This window comes from Bos indicus x Bos taurus, chromosome 3, assembly GCF_003369695.1.
Source record: "Bos indicus x Bos taurus breed Angus x Brahman F1 hybrid chromosome 3, Bos_hybrid_MaternalHap_v2.0, whole genome shotgun sequence".
In the NCBI taxonomy this organism is placed as follows: Eukaryota; Metazoa; Chordata; class Mammalia; order Artiodactyla; family Bovidae; genus Bos; species Bos indicus x Bos taurus.
The window spans coordinates 91,301,876-91,324,350 of NC_040078.1; the positions used below are offsets into that span (position 1 = coordinate 91,301,876).

At 37.6% G+C, this 22,475-nt stretch overlaps 1 protein-coding gene across 4 annotated transcripts in view; it reads left to right on the forward strand.

The window, feature by feature from the left end:
* The window catches only part of USP24 (ubiquitin specific peptidase 24), a 155,605-nt gene that overhangs the window by 26,991 nt on the left and 106,139 nt on the right, over positions 1-22,475 (forward strand). For 3 of the 4 annotated variants that reach the window (XM_027537132.1, XM_027537134.1, XM_027537135.1), the window contains exons 2-5: positions 10,488-10,653; positions 12,914-12,981; positions 18,459-18,602; positions 19,427-19,549. In XM_027537132.1, coding sequence (XP_027392933.1) covers positions 10,488-10,653; positions 12,914-12,981; positions 18,459-18,602; positions 19,427-19,549 — 501 coding nt within the window. The remainder of the gene's footprint in view (positions 1-10,487; positions 10,654-12,913; positions 12,982-18,458; positions 18,603-19,426; positions 19,550-22,475) is intronic. The other variant, XM_027537133.1, reaches the window with a different exon arrangement.

The following is a 22,475-nucleotide window of genomic DNA, read 5'->3' on the forward strand; positions in this document are numbered from 1 at the left end:
TTTTATGCCTTTGTCAGAGATTAAATTGTATTATCTCTCTTGTTGAGGGAGAATTGGCCACATATATAAGGGCTTATATATGGAATTTCAATTCGATTCCATTTTCTGTATGTGTACCTTTTTATATTTTTGGCTGTGCCACGTGGCTTGTAGGATCTTAGCTCCCCCATAGAGGTTGAACTTGCTCCATCAGTACTGAAAGCATGGAGTCCTAACTTCTAGACCTCCAGGGAATTCCCTGTATGTGTATCTTTATGCCAGTACCACATTATCTTGATTACTGTAGCTTTATAGTAAATTTTGAAAGTTGAAAGTGTGACTCCTCAAACTTTATTCTTTTTCAAGATTATTTTGGTTATACAGGGTTCTTTGCATTTCTATGTGAGTTTTAGAGTCAGCCTGTCAGTTTTTGCAAAATAAGCTGAAATTTTGATGCTGATTGAATTGAATCTGTAGACTAATTTGGGGAATATTGCCCTCTTAACAGTATTAAATTTCAGTCCATGAACATGGACTCTTTCTATTTATTTAATTCTTTAGTTTCTCTCCATAATGTTCTGTAGTTTTCAGTGTATAAATCCTGTACTTATTAAGTATTTTATTTCTTTTGATGTTATTGTAAATGGAATTGTTTTCTTAATTTTAAAATTGTTCATTAGTGTATAGAAATACAAGTGAATTGTAGATATTGGTGTTTCATTCTGCATCCTTGCTGAACTCAGTTATTGGTTCTAATGGTTTCTTTTTTTCATGAATTCCTTAGAATTTTCTACCTACAAGATCATATAATGAGTGAATAGAAATAGTTTTACTTCATCCTTTTCAATCTGAATGAATGCCTTTGATTTCTCATCTTGCCTAATTGCCCTAGCTAGAATCTCTGGTACAATGTTAAATGAAAGCTGGTGAACAGGCATCCTTGTTTCTGATTTTAGAGGAAAACATTCAGCCTTTCACACTTAAGTATGATGTTAATTGTAGGGTTTTTGTAGATACCTTTCATCAAGTTGAAGAAATTCCATTTTATTTATTTGTTGATTTTTTTCCTGTTACTGTTACGACAAGGTGATAGATTTTGTGAATATTTTTTCTGCATTTATTGAAATGACTGTATTTTTTTATCTTTATTCTGTGACTATTCACAACATTGTGTTGATTTACTATTGTATGCTGAACCAACCTTGTGTGCATACTTGGTCCTGGTGTACAATCCTTTTTATGATTCGGTTTGCTGCTGCTGCTGCTAAGTCACTTCAGTCATGTCCGACTCTGTGCAACCCCATAGACGGCAGCCCACCAGGCTCCCCTGTCCGTGGTATTCTCCAAGGCAAGAATACTCGAGTGGGTTGCCATTTCCCTCTCCAGTGCATGAAAGTGAAAAGTGAAAGTCAAGTCACTCAGTCGTGTCCAACTCTTTGCGACCCCGTGGACTGCAGCCTACCAGGCTCCTCCGTCCATGGGATTTTCCAGGCAAGAGTACTGGAGTGGGGTGCTATTGCCTTCTCCCACTATTAAGGATTTTTGTGTTTATATTTGTAGGATCATTGGGCTGTAGTTTTATTTTTCTTGGGATGTCTTTGTCCATTTTATATATATTATTTAATTTTCACATGTTCTTGGATTTCCTTTTGCTATTGATTTTTAAGTTCATTCCATTGTGGTCAGAGAACATATGTTGTATGATTTTAATCCCTCCAAATAGACTGAGACTTGTTTTATAGCCTAACACGTACTCTATCCTAGAGAATGTTTCATGTGCGCTTGAAAAGAATGTACATCCTGCAGCTGTTATGGAGTGGAGGATTCTGTAAGTGTCTTTTAGGTATACTTGGTTTGTAATTTTTTTTTGTTGACCTCTGCCTAGTTCTAGCTATTATTGAAAGTGAAAGTCTCCAACTCTTTTGTTGAATTGTGTGTTTCTCTTGAGTTCGGTCAGTTTTTACTTCCTGTAAAGTAGTCTCTGTCATGAGATGCATTTTTGTTTAGAACTGTTACGGCCATCCTTCCTTATCTTTAGTAATAAATTTTCACATGACTTCTATTTTTTTCCGATACTAGTATAATCACTTCAGCTCTCTTTTGGTTTTTGTTTTTGTAGTGTATCTTTTTCCATTCTTTTTATTGACCTTTGTTTTTCTCATTATGAAGTGTCCTTCTTTGTCTCTAGGAATATATTTCTTGTCTTAACGTCTGTAGGCATACCTTGGAGATACTGTGGTTTTAGTTCGATACCACTGAAGTAAAGCAAATACCACAATAGAGTGAGTCACATGAACTTTTTGGTTTCCCGGTACCTAAAAAAGATGTTTATATTATACTGTCATCAGTAAATGCACAGTAGCATTATGTACAATACTTGGGCCACTTGATGTGAAGAACCAACTCATTGAAAAAGATCCTGATGCTGGGAAGATTGAAGGCAAAATGTGAAGGGGGCAGCAGGGAATGAGACGGTTAGAGGGTATCACCAACTCAATGGACATGAATTTGAGCAAACTCAGGGATAGTGGAGGACAGAGGAGCCTGGCATGCTGTATATAACCCATGGGGTTGCAAAGAGTCAGACACAACTTAGTGACTAAACAAGAACAGCATTATGTCTAAAAAAATGTACATACCTCAGTTTTACAATACTGTATTGCTTGAAAATGCTCACCATCATCTGAGCCTTCAGTAAGTCATAATATATATATATTTTTTGTGAATAACTGTTTACTGATGAGGGTGGTGGTTATTGAAGGTAGGGGTAGCGGTGGCATTTTCTTAAAATAAAAACAATGAAGTTTGCTCCATCAGTTAACCCTGTGTTTCATGAATGGATTCTCTGTAATGTGCAGTGCTGATTGATAGCATTTTATTAGAAGAACTTCTTGCAAAATTGGAATCAATCGTCTCAAACCCTGCCACTGCTTTTTTATCAAAGTTTATAAATATTCTGACTCTTATTGACATCTCAACAGTCTTCACAGGATCTTTACCAGGAGCAGATTCCATCAAGAAACTATTCTCTTTGCTCATCCATTAGAAGTAACTGATCATCTGTTCAGCTTTTATCATGAGATTGCAACAATTTAGTCACATCTTCAACTCAACTTCTAATTCTAGTTTCTCTTGCTATTTCTACCACATGCGCAATGACTTCCTCCACTGAAGTCTTGAACCCCTCAAAGTCATCCATGAGGGTTGAAGTCAACTTCTTCCTAACTCGTGTTAGTGTTGATATTTTGGTCTCTTCCCATGAATTATGAATGTTCTTAATGGCATGTAGAATGATGAATCCTTCCCAAAGGATTTTCAATTTCTTTTGCCCAGATCTATCAGAGGAATCACTATCTATGACACTAAAGCCTTACAGAAGGTATTTCTTAAACAATGAGACTTGAAAGGTAAGATTACTCCTTGATCCATGGGCTGCAGAATGGATACTGTATTCACAGGCATGAAAACAACATTAATCTCATTGTATATCTCCAGCAGAGCTTTTTGGTGACCAAGTGCATTGTCGGTGAGCAGTAATATTTTGAAAGGAATTTTTTCCTGAGTAGTAGGTCTCAACAGTGGGTTTTAAATATTCAGTAAACCATGTTGTTAACAGATGTGCTGTCCTCTAGGCTTTGTTTTTCCATTTGTAGAGCACAGGCAGAGTAGATTTAGTGTAATTCTTAAGGGCCCTCTGATCTTTGGAATCACAAATGAGCATTGGCTTCTACTTCACATCACCAGCTCCATTAGTCCCTCACAAGAGAGTCAGCTCATCTTTTCTTTTTTTGGTGGTGGAAGAGAGGTATATTTGCTTGTTTAATTAACCATTAATTTTTTTTCTTCTTTTTTGCTTTTATTTTTTTAATTATGAAAATATGATAACATGTTTACAGGAGACTTGGAAAATACAGAACAAGGTTACATATAGTTCCACTATATATTACAATTTTTATCTTTTTAAATAGATAAATTTTTGATAGATTTTTAGTTTAAATTTCAATATAAAGCTCTCAAAAATTAATAGACTATACAGAGAAGTAGAATGATATAGTAGACCTGAAAAGCTCTGTGAACCAATTCAACATAATTAAGATTTATACAGTTTTCACACAACAGTAGGATACAAATTCTATTCAAGGTTACTTTTCATTTACAGTTATTACAAAATATTGGCCATATTCCCTGTGTTGTAGAATACATCTTCGAGCCAGTTTTACACTCAGTGGTTCGTCCCTCACTCTCCTCACCCTGCGTTCTCTGTCCCCTGCACCGCTAACCACTAGTTTGTTCTCTGTGTCTGTGAGTCAGTTTGTCTTCTGAAGCTCTAATGCCAGGCACTGACTTCTCCTCTCCAGCAGTGCGAGTCCTGGATGCCATCCTCTTCCAATATGAGGCTGTTTTGTCTGCACTGAAGATCTGTTGTTTAGTGTAGCCGCCGTCTTTACTTACCCTAGTTAGATGTTCTGGGTAGTTTGCTGTAGCTTCCACATCACCACTTGCTACTTCGTCTTTCACTTTTGTAGTATGGCGATATGGCTTCTTCCCTTCAACCTCACGAAGCAACCTCTGCTAGCCTCAGACTTCTGCAGCTTTCTCATCTCCCTCAGCCTTTATAGAACTGAATAGAGTTAGGGCCTCGCTCTAGTTTAGGCTTTGGCTTACGGCAATGTTGTGGCCACTTTGATCTTCTGCCTGGACCGCTGAAACTTTCTCCCTGTCAGCAGTAAGGCTGTTTGGCTTTGTTAGCATTTGTGTGTTCACTGGAGTAACACTTTTAATTTCCTTCAACAACTTTTCCTTTGCATTCACAACTTACCTAACAGTTTGGTGCAAGACACCTATCTTTCAGCCTGTCTTGGCTTTCAGCTTGCCTTCCTCACTCAGCTTAATCTTTTCTAGCTTTTGATTTAAAGTGAGAGATGTGCTACTCACTCTTCATTTCACTTGAACGTGTGGAGGCCATTGCAGGGCTGTTAGTTGGCTTAATTTTAATACTCTTATATCTCAGGGACAAGGGTAGCCTGAGGAGTGGGAGAGAAACCAGACATAAGCAGTTGGTGAAGCAGTCAGAACACATACATTTATTGTTTGCTATTCTAAACAGGCACAGTTCATAGTGCCCCTAAAGCAATTACAATAGTAATATCAAAGATAACTGATCACAGATCACCATAACAAATGTAACAATAATGAAAAAGTTTGAAATATTGTTAAGAATTGCCAAAATGTAACAGGTGGTGCTAGTGGTAAAGAACCTGCCTGCCAACTCAGGAGACATAAGAGACACTGGTTCAATCCCCGAGTTGGGAAGATCCCTGGAGGAGGAAATGGCAGCCCACTCCAGTATCTTTGCCTGGAGAATCCCATGGACAGAGGAGCCTGGCAGGCTACAGTCCATGGGGCCGCACAGAGTCAGTCACGACTGAAGCAGTAGCATGAACACAACACATAGATATAATTGAGCAAATGCTCTTGGGAAAACAGTGCTGATAGACTTGCTGTATGCAGGGTTGCCACAAACCTTCAATTTGTAAAAAGCACAATGTCTGCCAAGCACAGCAAAGCAAAGCAGTGTAAAACAAGGGATGCCTAGATTCTGTTTGATACTAATACAGCCGCTCCAGCTCCTTTGTGTGTATATATCTTCTTCCATCCTTTTATTTCAACCTCTTTGTGTCTTTAAATCTAAAGGGTATCTGTTGTAGACAGCATAGAGTTCAGTCCATTTTTAAAAATCCATTCTGCAAATCTCTGCCTTTTGGCTCGAGCCTTTAGTCCATATTCATTTAATATATTACTGGTAATTATAACAATATAATTATTTGATAAAACAAGGTTTATAGCTGCCATTTTGCTATTTGTCTTCTATTTTATGCCTTTTTGATCCTCTAATCCTCCATTACCACTCTGGTGTTAAGTAGATATTTTCAAGTGTGCTGTTTTCCTTGGTTTTTCTTTCACTGTGTAATTGTTAAAGTTATTTTATTAGTGATTGTCCCATAGTTTATATTTAACATCTTAATCTATAACTGTAATTTGGGTTAAAACCAACTTAATTTCAGTAGTATACAAAACATTCCTGCAGTATAACTCTGTTCTCTCACCTCTCCTTTGTGCTGTTATTATCATAGAGGTCACATCTGTAGTCATTATAAGCCCATTAACACAGTTTTGCAATTATTGCTTTATGCATCTATCTTTTGAATCAAAGGCAATGGCACCCCACTCCAGTACTCTTGCCTGGAAAATCCCATGGACGGAGGAGCCTAGTAGGCTGCAGTCCATGGGGTCACTAAGAGTTGGACACAACTGAGCGACTTCACTTTCACTTTTCACTTTCATGCATTGGAGAAGGAAATGGTACCCCACTCCAGTGTTTTTGCCTGGAGAATCCCAGGACAGGGGAGCCTGGTGGGCTGCCGTCTATGGGGTCTCACAGAGTCGGACACGACTGAAGTGACTTAGCAGCAGGAGAAGAAAGACTCCATTAATACTGTCTTTAATGAGAGGATGATGACGGGCCATGGAGGTGATGAAAATAGAGTTAATTCCACATTTGTGAATTTTTAACAAAAAAATCCATAAAGAAAAGGCTTTTACTGGAAAAATATTTATTAAAATATCAGTGTGGTTAATTTTTAAATGGTGAAATTAATGATGGGTTTTAGTTTTTGCTATTCATATTTTCTGTATTTTCTGCAATGAATATATATTACTTATTTAGTAATTTAAGACAAAAGCATAAAGGTATTTACAAACCAAATTATATTACCAAGTGGAATGGGGTTCTTCAGTAGAACATACACCCTTTTTTTTTTTTTTTAACCACTACAGGTGAATCCTTACCTCTCTAATTTATTACGTTCTTCAAAAATCTGTATTTTAATGTATATCATACTAAATTATTTTACTTCTAAAATAATTCCAAGCTCACAAAAAAGTTGCAAGAATAGCACAAAACTGTTTTTGCAACTTTTCTATAAATCTATATAAATAGCCATAATAAATTTGAAATTCTTATATAAACTTTATTCAAGTTCTTAAAATGTTAACATTTTATCACATTCTCTTTATTATTCTTTCTTTCTGTATATGTAAATATCCATGTATGTATAATGTACATGTGTATATCGAAGTATTAATATATGTGTGTTTTGTTGTTTTTTTCTGAAATGTTTGAGAATAAAGACATTTGAGAATAATGATACACCTTTACCCTTAAATACTTCAGTGTGTATTTCCTACAAATGGATATTCTCTTATATAACCACAGTATATTATCAAAATTAGGATATTAACACTGATCAGGTACTAACGTCCTTTAAACCCAAGAAGTAAAAACAAATAAAAATTCCTATTTCACAACCTAATCCAGGATCCCATGTTGTATTTCTCTAGTCTGACTCAATCTTTAATGACGTTGACATTTTTGAAGAATACAGGCTAGTTATTTTTTAGATTGTTCCTCATTTTGGGTTTCCCTGAAAGTGAAAGAGGCGAGTGAAAAAGTTGGCTTCAAGCTCAACATTCAGAAAACTAAGATCATTGCATCCGGTCCCATCACTTCATGGCAAATAGACGGGGAAACAGTGGCTGACTTTTTTTGGGGGGGCTCCAAAATGACTGCAGATGGTGATTGCAGCCATGAAATTAAAAGACGCTTACTCCTTGGAAGGAAAGTTATGACCAACCTAGACAACATATTAAAAAGCAGAGACATTACTTTGCCAACAAAGGTCCGTCTCGTCAAGGCTATGGTTTTTCCAGTGGTCATGTATGGATGTGAGAGTTGAACTATAAAGAAAGCTGAGCACAGAAGAATTGATGCTTTTGACCTGTGGTGTTGGAGAAGACTCTTGAGAGTCCCTTGGACTGCAAGGAGATCCAACCAGTCCATCCTAAGGGAGATCAGTCCTGGGTGTTCATTGGAAGGACTGATGTTGAAGCTGAAACTCCAATACTTTGGCCACCTGATGAAGGGCTGACTCATTTGAAAAGACCCTGATGCTGGGAAAGATTAAGGGCAGGAGGAGAAGGGGACCACAGAGGATGAGATGGTTGGATGGCATCACCAACTCGATGGACATGGGTTTGGGTGGACTCCAGGAGTTGGTGATGGACAGGGAGGCCTGGTGTGCTACGGTTCATGGGGTCACAGAGAGTCGGATGCGACTGAACTGAACTGAACTGAACTGTGCCTAGAATCAGGGATGCATGTTTGGCAAGACTGTCACAGAAATGATGCTGTGCCGTTTATAGTGCGTCCATTCAGGAGGCACACGATGTCTGTGTCGTTACTGCTGATGTTAAAGGTCTCCCTCCCTCACCCAAGGAAGCGCTTCGCTTTGGGTGGGTTTAGTTGGTTTATTGGTTTGTAAACAGTAGAAATGTACTTCTCAGAGTTTTTGAGGCTGGGAGTCTGAGATCAGGATCCCAGCATGGTTGAGTCCTACTGTGGCCCTCCTCTGGGTCCCAGGCTACTGACTTACAGTGTGAAGAGCAGAGAGGAGATACAGGCTCTTCTGTGACTCTCACAAGGTGGGTAATCCCATTTGGAAGCTCTTAGTTTTCATAGCTGATAGGTACATCAGATATTTCATATATGATTTGATCTGTTAACTTCCTGTGGCAATTGATGGTAGATATCTCATAGTAATGATATATTCCCATCATTCAACTGAATTCTGTTTTTTACATACCTTAATTCTACTTTGATCTTAGGTTCATAAATTGAAGCATTTAACAAGTGTACAATTTTAATACTATCTTAACCTCTTTATACATTTGGTCCTTTTCAATTCCTTTAAGTAAAATTGGTTTATTTACAGAATTTATTAATTAAAAGTACTTCTTAAAGATGTTGTGCTTTAAAAACTGAATTATCCCCAGATATCATAATTCTGAATTTACTTCATTCACCACCCCTCACTCTTCACCTCCAATTTATATCATATTCTACTCCATTTTTAATTTTTATCACCTTCCTGGGTTTTGTCTTGTTTTCAGCCTAATTTAGCCTTGAACCTGAAAAAAATTTGTTGCATTCCTTTAGATAGCATTCATATGGGGTTGAAAATTCTTTTTTAATGTGCTTTTAAATCATTTCTGTTTTATATTTATGCTCCTTTGCTTCATTGAGGCTCAAGGTGAATTTTTTAATGAAATTATTTTATTTTTAATGATTGAATTATAGAGTGGATTGTGAAAATGGATAGATTTTCAAAGAAACTAGGTACTGGGCCATTTGGGAGGAGACGTTCTGTTTGATTTATTACAGATTATCGTAGCAAGAACTGATGGAAAATCTGACAGTTACTGCATTGATAGCTTGAACTTTGTGTGAATTATTTTCCATTTGAAAATATGTTTTAAATACCTGCTTTGTGCTAGGCACTAGGTTTTAGAGATATAGACATTGTCGGAAACAGGGTCTTTGTCCTTATGGCTCACTTGTTTTAATGGGGACAAACAGAATAAATCACAAATATTATAAATGTAAAATTGTATCTGTGAGTTATGTTATAAAGGAGAAGTTCAGCATGGTAAGGTTATCAAATAATTAATGGAATTTGGTGATGTTTAGAAGTTCTTTAAAGGCTTTTCTCTGAAAGAGTTTTATAAAAGTAGATTGAAAAGGGCAGAAAGATGAGTTCAGGAATAGAAGCATCCCTATGGAGAAGGACAGATAGAGATGGGTTTGAGAGAAATATAGGGGGTCTGATCACTTAGTCTTAGTGGTGGAGATGGGAGACTAGGGTTTTAAGAATGTGATCCTGATTTCTGTTTGTGCTGCCAAATGAATGCAGTACCTACCATTCACTGAGTGGAAAGAAGGGAGCACAGCTCTGAGGTTTGAGAAACTCCAATGGCTAGGAAGGGGAGGATATACAAGAATAGGAGACAGAAGGAACAGTAGACCCCAAAGGAGAGGAGGGAAACAGGCTATCCTGGGAGGTTAGGGGAGTGAATCTAGCATACCAAGAAGAGGAAGTCTGCAGGTCAGACATTCCTGGAGAGTAAGATAAGGACTGAAACATGTCCATTGGATCGAATGATACAGCATTCAGTGTGGTGACCTTAACAGCTGCCACCTTGGGAGAGCAGGAACTCTAGAATCTATATTGGTGTAATACCAGGAGTGAGTCAGCGTGAGGAAATGGAGATAGCAGGTATAGATAATAACTCTAAGGAGAAATATATGCCCTTGGTGAAATAGGATGGCTGTAGGTAAAGTAGATTGGGTACTATAGTGAGATAAAGAGAGTTCATTTTTGAAGACTGAGATGAGTTCACTTTCTGAGGGAGTAAGGATTCCACATTGATAAAAGCTGAGAATATTTCAGGTAGTCTTGGTATAAGATGTGATTATGAGAAAGAAATGTGGAATCCACACTCTTGGCATTAATGGCTACCATTAAGGGTCTACTTTGTGTTAAACTGAAAAGATTTTAAGTAGTCACTAATTAGTTTGTTTTTTTCTTTAAACCGTAATCCCTTTTTGTCAGAAGAATGATGAAAATGGAAACTGCTCAGGGGAAGGAATTGAATTCCCTACAACAAATTTATATGAACTGGAAAGCCGCGTTTTGACAGATCACTGGTCCATACCTTACAAGCGGGAAGAGTCACTAGGCAAATGCCTGTTGGCGTCTACCTACCTAGCAAGACTTGGTAAGTTCATACCTCAGGACACAGGGGGAGACTTCTTTTTTGATAGGAGGCCTGGCTTTAATCTTAGCTCCTGTTGTTGCCCATCTCTGTTATCTTAGATTGTGTATTCTCTTAGTCTTTCTTAGGGAAAGCATTAGTCGCTCAGTGGAGTCTGACTCTTTACAATTGGACTGTAGCCCGCCAAATTCCTTTCTCCATGGGATTCTCCAGGCATGAATACTGAGTGGGTTGCCATTTCTTTCTCCAGGGGTCTTCCCGATCCAGGGATCGAACCTAGGTCTCCCACATTGCAGGCAGATTCTTTAATATCTTAGCCACCAGGGAACTCCTGTGAAATAAAAGTGTTGTATGAAATCAGCTGCTTTCTTCTAGCTCCAATAGAGTATAAGATTCATTAAATATATTTGAAAAATTCATATTATGGAAATTGAAATTAACGTATTCTAAAGAGAAAGTACTGTTTATTTAACAAACATTTTATGCTTATTAAGTGCTTGGCACTGTCTTAGGTGCTTTGTGGTTGTTGTTCAGTCACCCAGTCATGTCCGACTCTTTGCAACCACATGGACTGCAGCACGCCAGGCTTCCCTGCCCCTCACCATCTCCTGAAGTTTGCCCACTTTCATGTCCATTGCATTGGTGATGCCATCCTCTCATCCTCTGATGCCTTCTTCTCCCTCTGCCCTCAATCATTCCAAGCATCAGAGTCTTTTCCAATGAGTCAACTGTTCACATCAGATGACCAAAATACTGGAGCTTCAGCATCAGTTCTTCCAACAAGTATTCAGGGTTGACTTCCCTTAAGGTCAACTGTTTGATCTCCTTACTGTCCAAGGGACCTTCAGGAGTCTTCTCCAGCACCACAGTTCAAAGGCATCAACTCTTTGGTATTCTGCCTTCTTTACAGTCCAGCTCTCACAACCGTTTGTGACCACTGGAAGACCATAGCCTTGACTATATGGACCTTTACCGGCAGAGTAATATCTCTGCTTTTCAACACACTGTCTAGATTTGTCATGGTTTTCCTGCCAAGAAGCAATTGTTTTCTGATTTCATGGCTGCAGTTACCATCCACAGTGATTTTAGAGCCCAAAGAAAAGGAAATCTGTCACACTTCCACCTTTAAATTATATTATTAAATAAAATATCACTAGGTTGGAGAATATGTATCATCATAAGGAGGCTTCTATACTATGAATATATTATATATTAAAGAGAAAATGGGCTTCCCTGGTGTCTCAGATGGTAAAGAATCTGCCTACAATACAGGAGACCTGGGTTTGATCTCTGAGTCAGGAAGACTCCCTGGAGAAGGAAAGGGCTCCAATATTCTTGCCTGGAGAATTCCATGGATGGAGGAGCCTGGTGAGCTACAGTCCATAGAGTTGCAAAGAGGTGGACTCAAGTGAGCAACTGACACTTTCACTAAAGAGAAGATGGTTTGTTTTTCATATTGAATTCAGTTATAAATAGAATTGGGCTGTTTTGTGAATTTTTTTTCCTCATTTAAAGTGCATAGTTTACTATCGTGATTAAGTAAGAGGTGCATCAAAAGGAAATATTTTGGCTAGCTTCCATGGTGTGTTTATGACTGGCTTCTTAGCAGCAGCATTTATTGAGTGCCTGAGAGAATGCAGGTACTATGCTAAGCAGTGGCCCTGAAAAAAGAAAATGCATGCGGCAGTCTTCCCACTGATAAGCAAGATCTGTTACTGCGGTTTTTAAGTGTATTCTGAAGGGTAATTTTACAGTGGACTCATTCACTCACTCACTTATTGCTGTGCCAGGCTCAGTTCTGTGTGTTTTACTGCACAGAGTTCAGTTTGTTTTAGGGAAGAAGAGTGATCTTGGCATTTATTGAGAATAGTTCTGTTTTTAGTAGAGATGTTTAGAAAAACAATAATGGCTAATAAGTAGCTGCTGTTGCTGTTTTATTAGCTATTTTGTCAGATCATTGGCAGTTCCTCTGACATGGAAACATAAGTCCAACCATTTCAATTCTAATTAGTGTTTATTATACTATTAGTCAGTATATATTAATAATATAAATATATCCTGCTATTAATAAATAATTTAATGCTGTGACTATTTGTCAGTCTGTTCCTTTATCAGAATGTATGTCTTCTGCTTTTAATAATCCCTTAAGAATCAAGGTTTCTATGATAAGTAGTTCCATATGTATGAATTTGGAATGATATATGTGATTTCTGCAACCACCTAAAATCTCAATAAAGCATATTGTTTCATTTACTTTACTAAGGTCTTTCCGAGTCTGATGAGAACTGTAAAAGATTTATGGATAGGTGTATGCCTGAAGCGTTTAAAAAGGTAAGGAAAATGTGCTGGGCTGATTTTTTTTTTTTGGTGGGGGTGAAGCTGAACAGGCTTTTTGTTTCAGTTTTAGTTTTTCATGTGTGAGCCCAGTTTATGAATCCTGCTCAACTGAGGAATGCTCTAATATGAAAAAAGTAGCTCTGAATTGGGGGCTCAGAAATGATTTGTTTCTTCTGTATTTATTGTTTGCTCATTGCTTCATTTAATATCGCTTTTACTTTCTTCTATTTAACTGCTAAAGAATAGATTAAGTGTTATACTAGGAAATTAGACATCTTACTAAACTATGGATTGTGGCACTTAGATAATATTTATTTATGAAAAATATAGGTTGTTTTGTACTCACTATCCTACTGAGACAGAAGTGGATGTTTAAACTACAGAAAGTTTAACTGGATTGAATATTGTATCTGGCAAAACGTCATGCAGACGGCAGCATTTCTTTTGGACCTAGACTGATATGCTTGCCCCAATTCTGGTCACATCTCTTATAAAGCAGTTTTTCTTAATAGTGAGAATAGAAGATCACAGGACTTGTGTTTCTGAAAGCAGTCTAACTCGGCATGGCTGCCTTTGCAGGACCTGAGTCCTGAATCTCAGCAAGAGCAGAGACGATGTCACAGACACTGTTGTTTTTCCCAGCGTATAGCCAGTGCCAAGAACAGAGAAAGAGCTCAGTAAATCTTTGTTGAATGAATAAATGAGTCTCCTGCATTCTCAATAGTTCTGGGTTTTGATATCCATTTTTGTCTCAAATGCAAGTAAGTTACTACAACTACAGATGGATAAAGTTTGTATTTATTCATAAAACCCAGTAAAATAAACTGTTCACTTGCAAACTATTATTCCCGTCTGCATTTTGACAGAATCTCCATTGATTCAAGGCTTAAGGGAGAACGAAACTAATTTTAGGATTGAAAACAGCTTGATCTTTGTAAAAAGGGAGAAATCTTTTAAAATTGTCATTTGGGCCGGGATTATATGGAATCAAGGTTTCTCCCCATTTTGGATGAATTCATCTACCATTTTGTGGTTTTGTGGTTGTAACTTTTTTAAGACTTTTGTTAAGAATTATAGTAGCTGTTAAAAGTAGCAGCACTTTTACAATGTAGCACACTGTGGCACAGCACACTGGTCATAGGGGACACCCTCTCCCAACAGCACGAGAGGTGGCCGCCCTACACGTGGACGCCGCCACGTGGTCAGTGCCAAAAGCAGACTGATTAGCATCTTTGCAGCTAAAGACGGAGAGACTCTATACAATCAGCAAAAACAAGACTGGGAGCTGTCTGTGGCTCAGATCATTAACTCCTTATTCAAAATTTGGGCTTAAATCGAAGACAGTAGGGAAAACCACTAGACCTTTCAGGTATAACCTAAATCAGATTCCTTATGATTATACAGTAGAGGTGACAAATAGATTCAAGGAATTAGATCTGGTAGACAAGAGTGCCTGAAGAACTTTGAAAGGAGGTTTGTAACATTGTACAGGAATCAGTGACCAAAACCATTCCCAAGAAAAAGAAACACAAGAAGGCAAAGTGGTTGTCTGAGACAGCCTTACAAATAGCTGAGAAAAGAAGAGAAGCAAAAGGCAAAGGAGAAAGGGAAAGATATACCCATATGAAAACAGAATTCCAGAGAAGAGCAAGGAGAGATAAGAAGGCCTTTTTAAATGAACAATGCAAAGAAATAGAGGAAAACAATACAATGGTAAAGTCTTTAGATCTCTTCAGGAAAATTGGAGATATTAAATGAACATTTTATGCCAAGATGTGCACAATAAAGGACAGAAATGGCAAGGACCTGACAGAAGGGGACGAGCTTAAGAAGAAGTGGCAAGGATACACAGACCTTACAAAAAAAGTCTTAATGACCCAGATGACCACAGTGTTGTTACCCAGTCACTCACCTAGAGCCAGGACATCCTGGAATGCAATGTCAAGTGGGTATTAGGAAGCCTTAAAACAAACAAAGCTAGCAGAGGTGATGAAAGTCTAGTTGAGCTATTTCAAATCCTAAAAGATTATGCTGTTAAAGTGCTACACTCAATATACCAGCAAATTTGCAAAACTCAAAACAGTGGCTATAGAACTGGAAAAGGTCAGTTTTCATTCCAATCTCAAAGAAAGACAATGACAAAGAATTTTCCAACTACCATATAATTGCACTCATTTCATATGCTTGGATGGTAATGCTCAAAATCCCTCAAGCTAGGCTTCAGCAGTATGTAAACTGAGTACTTCCAGATTTACAAACTGAATTTAGAAAAGGGAGAGAAACCAGAGATCAAAGTGCCAACATCGGTTGGACCGTAGAAAAAGCGAGGGAATTACAGAAAAACATCTATTGCTGTTTCATTGACTGTGCTAAAGCCTTTGACTGTGTGGATCACAACAAACTATGGAAAACTGTTTAAAGAGATGGGAATATCAGACTATCTTACCTGACTCCTGAGAAACCTCTATGCAGGTCAAGAAGCAACAGTTAGAACCAGGCTGGTTCAAAATGGGGAAGATAGTGCATCAAGTCCTTATATTTTTACTCTGCTTATTTATATGCAGAGTACATCATGTGAAATGCTGGGCTGAATGAATCACAGGCTGGAGTCCAGATTGCTGGGAGAAATATCAACAACCTCAGATATGCAGGTGATACCATTCTAAAGGTAGAAAATGAAAGGGAACTAAAGAGTTTCTTAATGAGGGTGATAGAGAAAAGTGAAAAAGCTGGTTTAAAACTCAAAAAACTAAGTTTCAAAAAGCTAAGATCATGGCATCCAGTCCCATCACTTCATGGCAAATAGATGGGGAAAAATGAAAACAGTGGCAGATTTTATTTTCTTGGGCTCCAAAATCACTGTGGATGGTGACTGCAGCCACAAAATTAGAAGACACTTGCTCCTTGGAAGAAAAGCTACGACAAACCTAAAAAGCAGAGACATTACTTTGCTGACAAAGGTCCATATAGTCAACGCTGTGGTTTTTCCGGTAGTTATGTATGGGCGTAATAGTTGGACCATAAAGAAAACTGAACACCAAAAAATTGATGCTTTCAAATTGTGGTTCTGGAAAAGACTCTTGAGAGTCCCTTGGATAGCACAGAGATCAAACCAGTCAATTCTAAAGGAAATCAACCCTGAATATTCATTGGAAGGACTGATGCTGAAGCTGCAATACTTTGGCCACCTGATGCAAGGAGTGGACTCATTGGGAAAGACCCTGATGCTAGAAAAGATTGAGGGCAGGAAGAGAAGGCGACAAGGAATGAGATGGTTAGATAGCGTCACCGACTCAATGGACTTGAATTTGAACAAGTCCAGGGAGATAGTGAAGGACAGGGAAGCCTTGCATGGAATCCCAAAGAGTTGGACATGACTTAGTGACTGAACAGCACCACCAACAGCAAGCTGTAATAACAAATGGTCAAGTGGTTGCTGGGAGTTTTTTCCTATAAAACTCTGAACACAAAAGTACCTTGCATTGTGTTCATTGTCATTCGATTCTTAGAATTTAGAGCTATTGAAAAGATTTCCCTACACCAGAAGAGCTACAGAATTCTGTGTTTCTTTAGACTTGTGTTTCCTGATATGATAAATCTCTCCCTGCTCTCTTTCCTGGGCTTTTCTTACAAGCTGCCTGTTTTTTAAAAACAGAAGGAAAAAAAAAAAGAGTTAAGAGTATAAGTAATAAGCAGTTGTGTGAATAAGGTACAGAAAAGGAGTTTTGTTGTAATTTCTACTTTCATCACCTTTCACCTTCAGGCTAGCCTAGATTCTAGTGTGTTCAGGCAGGTAACAGCATGTACATCTGGTCATAGTGCATAGTAATGTTTAAACCTTGTGTACCTTTTCCCTGCACGGTGCTGCTTGTCTTACCTGCCTTAATCGGGCAGGTAGATAGGACTCCCATTTTCAAAGCAAAAACTGAACAAATGAGATGGCAACAGAGGCAGTGGTGCTTAGCCCACATAAATTTTATTTTGTTACATGTGCTTAGTCGTTCAGTCCTGTCCAACTCTGCAACCCCATGGACTGTAGCCTGCCAGGCTCCTCTGTCTCTGGGGATTTTTGTTGTTACATGGAGCTTCTTAAATCTTAATCTCTGCTTTATTTTGCTTTATTATATAAGTTTTAAGTACAGGAAGGATAGATAGGCAAAAGAATTCTGGCAAAAAATATTAACTCATTGGCTTAAAATCACATTGGCTTATATAAAATCAGTCTTATGGTTATTGTTCATTTGAGCAAGTGGTGCAGCTAATTGCTATATAGAAAGTCTGAAGCTGAGGTTTTCCTTTGCTGCTAAAGAAGTTTGGATTATTTCAGGATCTTACCCCTCTTGTTAAGCAGTTCTTGGTGTGGCCAAGGTGAAATTTTTATAGCACAATATTTTCCCTCTCAATGGAAATCTTACGAAAACCACTCTACCCATTTGCTAGTATTTTATTAAGTGGAATCCTTTGATTTCTCATTCCCTGTTCTGGTGGTTATTCCTGAGTTAGACTTCCCCGAGGACTTAGATCAAAATTTGGGGAACTCTAAAGATGAAGATTTTAGATTATTATGTGCCATTTCCTTCCTTCCTTTTTTTTTTTAATCTGAGATACTGATTATAAGATGTACCATTATGTTATACTCTGTGTTTTATATTTCAGAAAAATAACGCTAAGTAAACAGTGTTATGATGCCTTATCACTTAGAGCTATTTTTTATTTACTTAAACTTAAAAAAAAATTGAGTATTAACTTTTATGCACACCAGAAAGGAAAACACAATCAAAATAAATTGGCAAGGTATTCCTAAAAAATTTTTTCCCGCTCAGAGCCCTGCTGCCATCTGGTCAACAGGTGGGAAGATCCATTTCTGTTTCTGAGATATAAATAATATGACGAGAATGTGCATGTTCAAATCATGAAATACAGCATCCATTTCTTAGATTCCAGGAATGTTAATTAATAGTGACAGCCAAAATACACTCATCATAAAACCTTGCTAATACTTTTACATTCATTATACCTTTTGATATTAATATTTGTAACATCTCTGTTAAGTGGGTAGGAGTTATGCCTGTTTTGAGACAGGAGAACTGAGTCTCTGAGAATTCAGGTAAATTTGTCCAAGGCCACGCAGCTAGAAAATAGTATCAGAAGTGAGCTCAAGTTCTTTCTTGCTCTTCACCATTTCACCTCCCCTAGTAATAATGAAAGGTAGAGAAACAATAAACATTCTCTTTTAACAAACTGTTTTAATATAAGGGAATTAAAGTTCAAAAAATAAAGCTAAGTGTTGACTGAAATAAATGAACAAGTAAATGGACTGCAGCTGTGGGTCTGTTAAAGCAAGTTATCTGCATAAAAGTAAGTATTATAATAATAATCACTTGATTATTGTAAAGATTGCACTCATGATTGCAGACATTTTTTTTTCTTTCTTTCGAATAAGACTGTAAACTGCCTTTTTGTTTTTATAGCTCCTGACATCAAGTGCTGTTCACAAGTGGGGTACTGAAATTCATGAAGGGATCTACAACATGTTGATGCTATTAATAGAACTGGTTGCAGAAAGAATAAAACAAGATCCAATTCCCACTGGTCTGCTGGCTGTGCTTACAATGGTACAGTATGTCTAAAATGAAGTACTTTGCATTTTGGTTTTGTTTAACATACCTACTACCTTTTGACTAATAATTAGTAATAAGTCATAATGATAGTATCATTAAAGACATTCTTCCATTTTATTTTTAAAGCAGAGCTGCCATTCTGTGCTTTCAGTTTTAAAGAAATGCATTAAATAGAATGAATAAAATTATTAAATTGCTTAATGATTATTTAGAATGATTAAATAGCTTTCCCTTTTGTCTCCCTTATTATTCACATCACAAATACTATCATATAGGGTGCTGATGTAGTTTGGTTTCCAGGCTTTCCTCTGATTAGTAACAGTAGCTGCAAGAGGAAGTGGGGCTCGTGTGTTCCCTCATAACTTTTTTTGCTGGGGCTGTCTCATGCAGCATCCAAGATCTTAGTTCCCCAATCAGGTATACAACCCATGCCCCTTGCACTGGGAGCATGGAGTCTTAACCACTGGACTGCCAGGAAGTCCCTACCTCCTAACTTCTGTCTTCGCTGCCTTAGTGCCCATCTCTACTGGTGGCGGCCCTAGGACGTTTGCAGCATTGGCTTCCCCTTGCCTTGGATCAGACCTCTGGTCCTAAGCCCTCCTCCTCTTTCCCTGTAGCAAACATTGAACGAAGCAGGAGAGTAGTACTTTGGCCATTTGCTCCTCAGCACTTGCTAAGGAGTATGTTTTGTTGAGGTACTTGAAAGATTCCATTAATGAGGAAGTCCAAGGTGATATTTTTATCTTCTTTTCTAATGCTAATATGTGTTGCTATAGAAATAGCTAATAATAATGTTTCTCTGTTCTCTTTGAATCTAGGCTTTCAATCCTGATAATGAATACCATTTTAAAAACAGAATGAAAGTGTCTCAAAGGAATTGGGCAGAAGTATTTGGAGAGGGAAATATGTTTGCTGTTTCACCTGTATCTACTTTCCAAAAGGTAAACATAGTTCTGTTTCATAGTTTTATAAATAAACGTATTGAAAAAGATTTTGTCTGCTACAAAAATGACAGTTTACATGGAAAGATTAAAATAGCCCATGAAAAATGGCAAATACTCCATGTAGCTCTTAAAATAGCTCAATATTTCAACAGTTTTTTCAGCTATTGCATATTTTTCCATAGCTGTTAATTAACTTCATGAGGAACTTTATAGATTTGAAACGTTTGATGAATAAGAAATAACTGCATGACATGAAAAGTGCCCTATTTATTGAATTACCAGAGCCCCTGTTTAATGGGTGTCCCAGTTTCTTAGAGACATTTGAGAAGCTAGAGCACATGAAATTACTTGAAATGACTAGTTATTGCTAGAAAAAATAATAATTAATCTCATGTATAATTTTCTCCTAAACTCCACAAGCTTTAAAGCTTTTGTTTTTTTTCAAGCACAGGCCAATATCTTCATTTTATATTTAAAGGTCTACAATGTGCCAATAACATACCCACATAAAGAGCACATAATTCAAACAGTTTGTTGATCAAACACTGTTTTGGTTTTGGAGAAATATTTGAAAGAAGTCAACATAGTAGATAAGAAACTTGTCCATTGCTTTAGTAGAAGCAGAGGTTCAGTTCAGTGATCATTTGTTGAACATCTGCTGTGTGTCTGGCATTATTCTAGGTTTTGGAGATATAAATAAATAGTTCTTGCATAGATAGTTCTTGCCCTTAGTATAGAGTCATAAGACATGGTTTCTAACTTACAGCATAGTGGAGGAAATAGGAAATTAAAAAAAAAAATCACAGTGTAACAAACAACAGGTGCAAGTGTAATAATAATGTGCTATTCACGGGATATAGGGAAAGGAGTTGCCACCTTGGAGGGTCAGGCAGTACTCCAGGGAGGAGGTGAGAGCTGAGTGGAAAGGACAGTGAGTATATCCTGTGGAATTTAACCTCCACAGCAACTCTGTGAGTTAGGTATTATTTTTACCCCCATTTTGTAGATGAGAAATTTGAGGCACACAGAGGTTAACTACTTGTCTAAATTCACAAGCCTTGTTACAGCAGGGACCTATGTGAGCTGGCTCCATAGTCTGCATTCTTTATATAGCCTTGCCTCTCAAGATATTAAAATCTCATCTTCAATATTGTCGTGACTATTAAATGACAAATGTATACAAAAACACTGAACACAGTGGGTCACTTTAGTAAGTACTCAGCGAATGTTCTTTCTCTCCCCTGCCCAGTTTATATATGCAGCAACAGACACCCAGAAACGTTCAGTCTCTAATTTCCTCTCATTACCATGAAAGGAATTCTCTCTCCTACAAAGGCCCTATACACCCTCTCCTCTCCTGTTGCCTTCTCAAGCATTTTACACCTTAGCATTTCTGTTCTCTTTGGTATGCTCAGTTTTTTTCTCTTCATCGATTACTCCCATTGTGTATTACGTGGTCTAGTATTTTCCCGTCTTTAAAAATTCCACCTTTGATACTGCATCCATCTCTAGCTTCAGCATTGTGCTCTGTCCCTCTTCACAACCAACCAGATGAAAGTTTCCATGTCCTTCCCTCTCAGTTATTCTTTTAGTGCTTACGCTGACATTTTAACTTATAAAAAACAAAGCATACATTTCATCACTATCTTTACACTCCTCTGAGCAGTACATGAAAACCTTAGTATGTTCTGTGTGCTCCTTCCTCACCTGACTCTTCCTTTTGTCTTTATTACGCATTGTCTTAGTCCTCTCCTATCTCATTTTATTCCCCTCAAATAGGTACCATCAACCTTATTTTATGCGGTGCTTTGACTCAGCCCTGTTTACATGCTGCCTCTTTGTGTACCATTTCGTCTGTATTTCAGGCCTTCCGTTGGGATAATTTTTCTTCTTCCTGGAGTACATCCTGTAAATTGTCCTCTCATGAGGGGTCCATTGGTGACTGAGTCTTTGTTTTTGATGGCCTAACTTTGATTTTATTTTCTGTTACTTGAAGAACATTTTTTCTGGGTTTTAAATTCTAGATTGACATATGTTTTGTGGCAGAATATCACAGATATCATTTCAGTGTCTTCTGGCTTTGAGTATTGCTTTTGAAAGTTGCCTGATGGTCTGACTATTGTTTGTTTTTAAGAAGTCTCTTTTCAATGGCTGTTTTTTGAGATCTATTTCTTTTAGATATTTGGCAGTTAGACTCTCACTGCAGTTAACTGAGATATTCTTTTTGTTTATTTTGCCTCAGATGCATTGAATTTCCCAAACTAAGGATGTATATCTTGTATCAATTCTGGAAAATTCTCACCCATTACCTTTTAAAATACTGCCTTTTCCCCAATAGTCTCTTCTTCTAGAACTATGGCTGCATGTTCAGCCTTCTCATCCTGTCCTTATGTCCCTTGACCTCTTTCATATATTGTATCTGTTTGTTTTCCTGTGCAGCGTTTGCGATGACGTTTTTCAGATCTGTGGTCCAGTTCGACTCTGCTTGTTTCTAATTATTTCATATTCTTGAGTCATATTTTCAGTCTCCTCCTTGTTTAATGCTTAACTTATATGCTCTGTCTGATATCTAAAAGCTGGTCTGATTCTGCCAACTTTTACTCACTTGTTTGTTTATGTGTGTGTAGAAAAACGTATTTATACTTGTTTCTTTATTTTTCTATGAACTTACGTTTCTTGGAATTTAGGAACATTTTCTGAGGCCTGAGTTGCAAGTTCTTTCCTCCAAAAAGCATTTACTTCTTCTGGGTGCCTGGGAATACTATGATTTGGGACCACTTTAGAATAAATATTCAACTTAAGGTTTTTCAGACCATAAAGTCAATTTGAATTAGAGCAGCAAAGCCATGTGAGGGCAATTAGATGTTTATAAATTCCTGGAGAATTTTTTTCTCCTCACCATCCAGTAGCAGAGTCAAGGTAG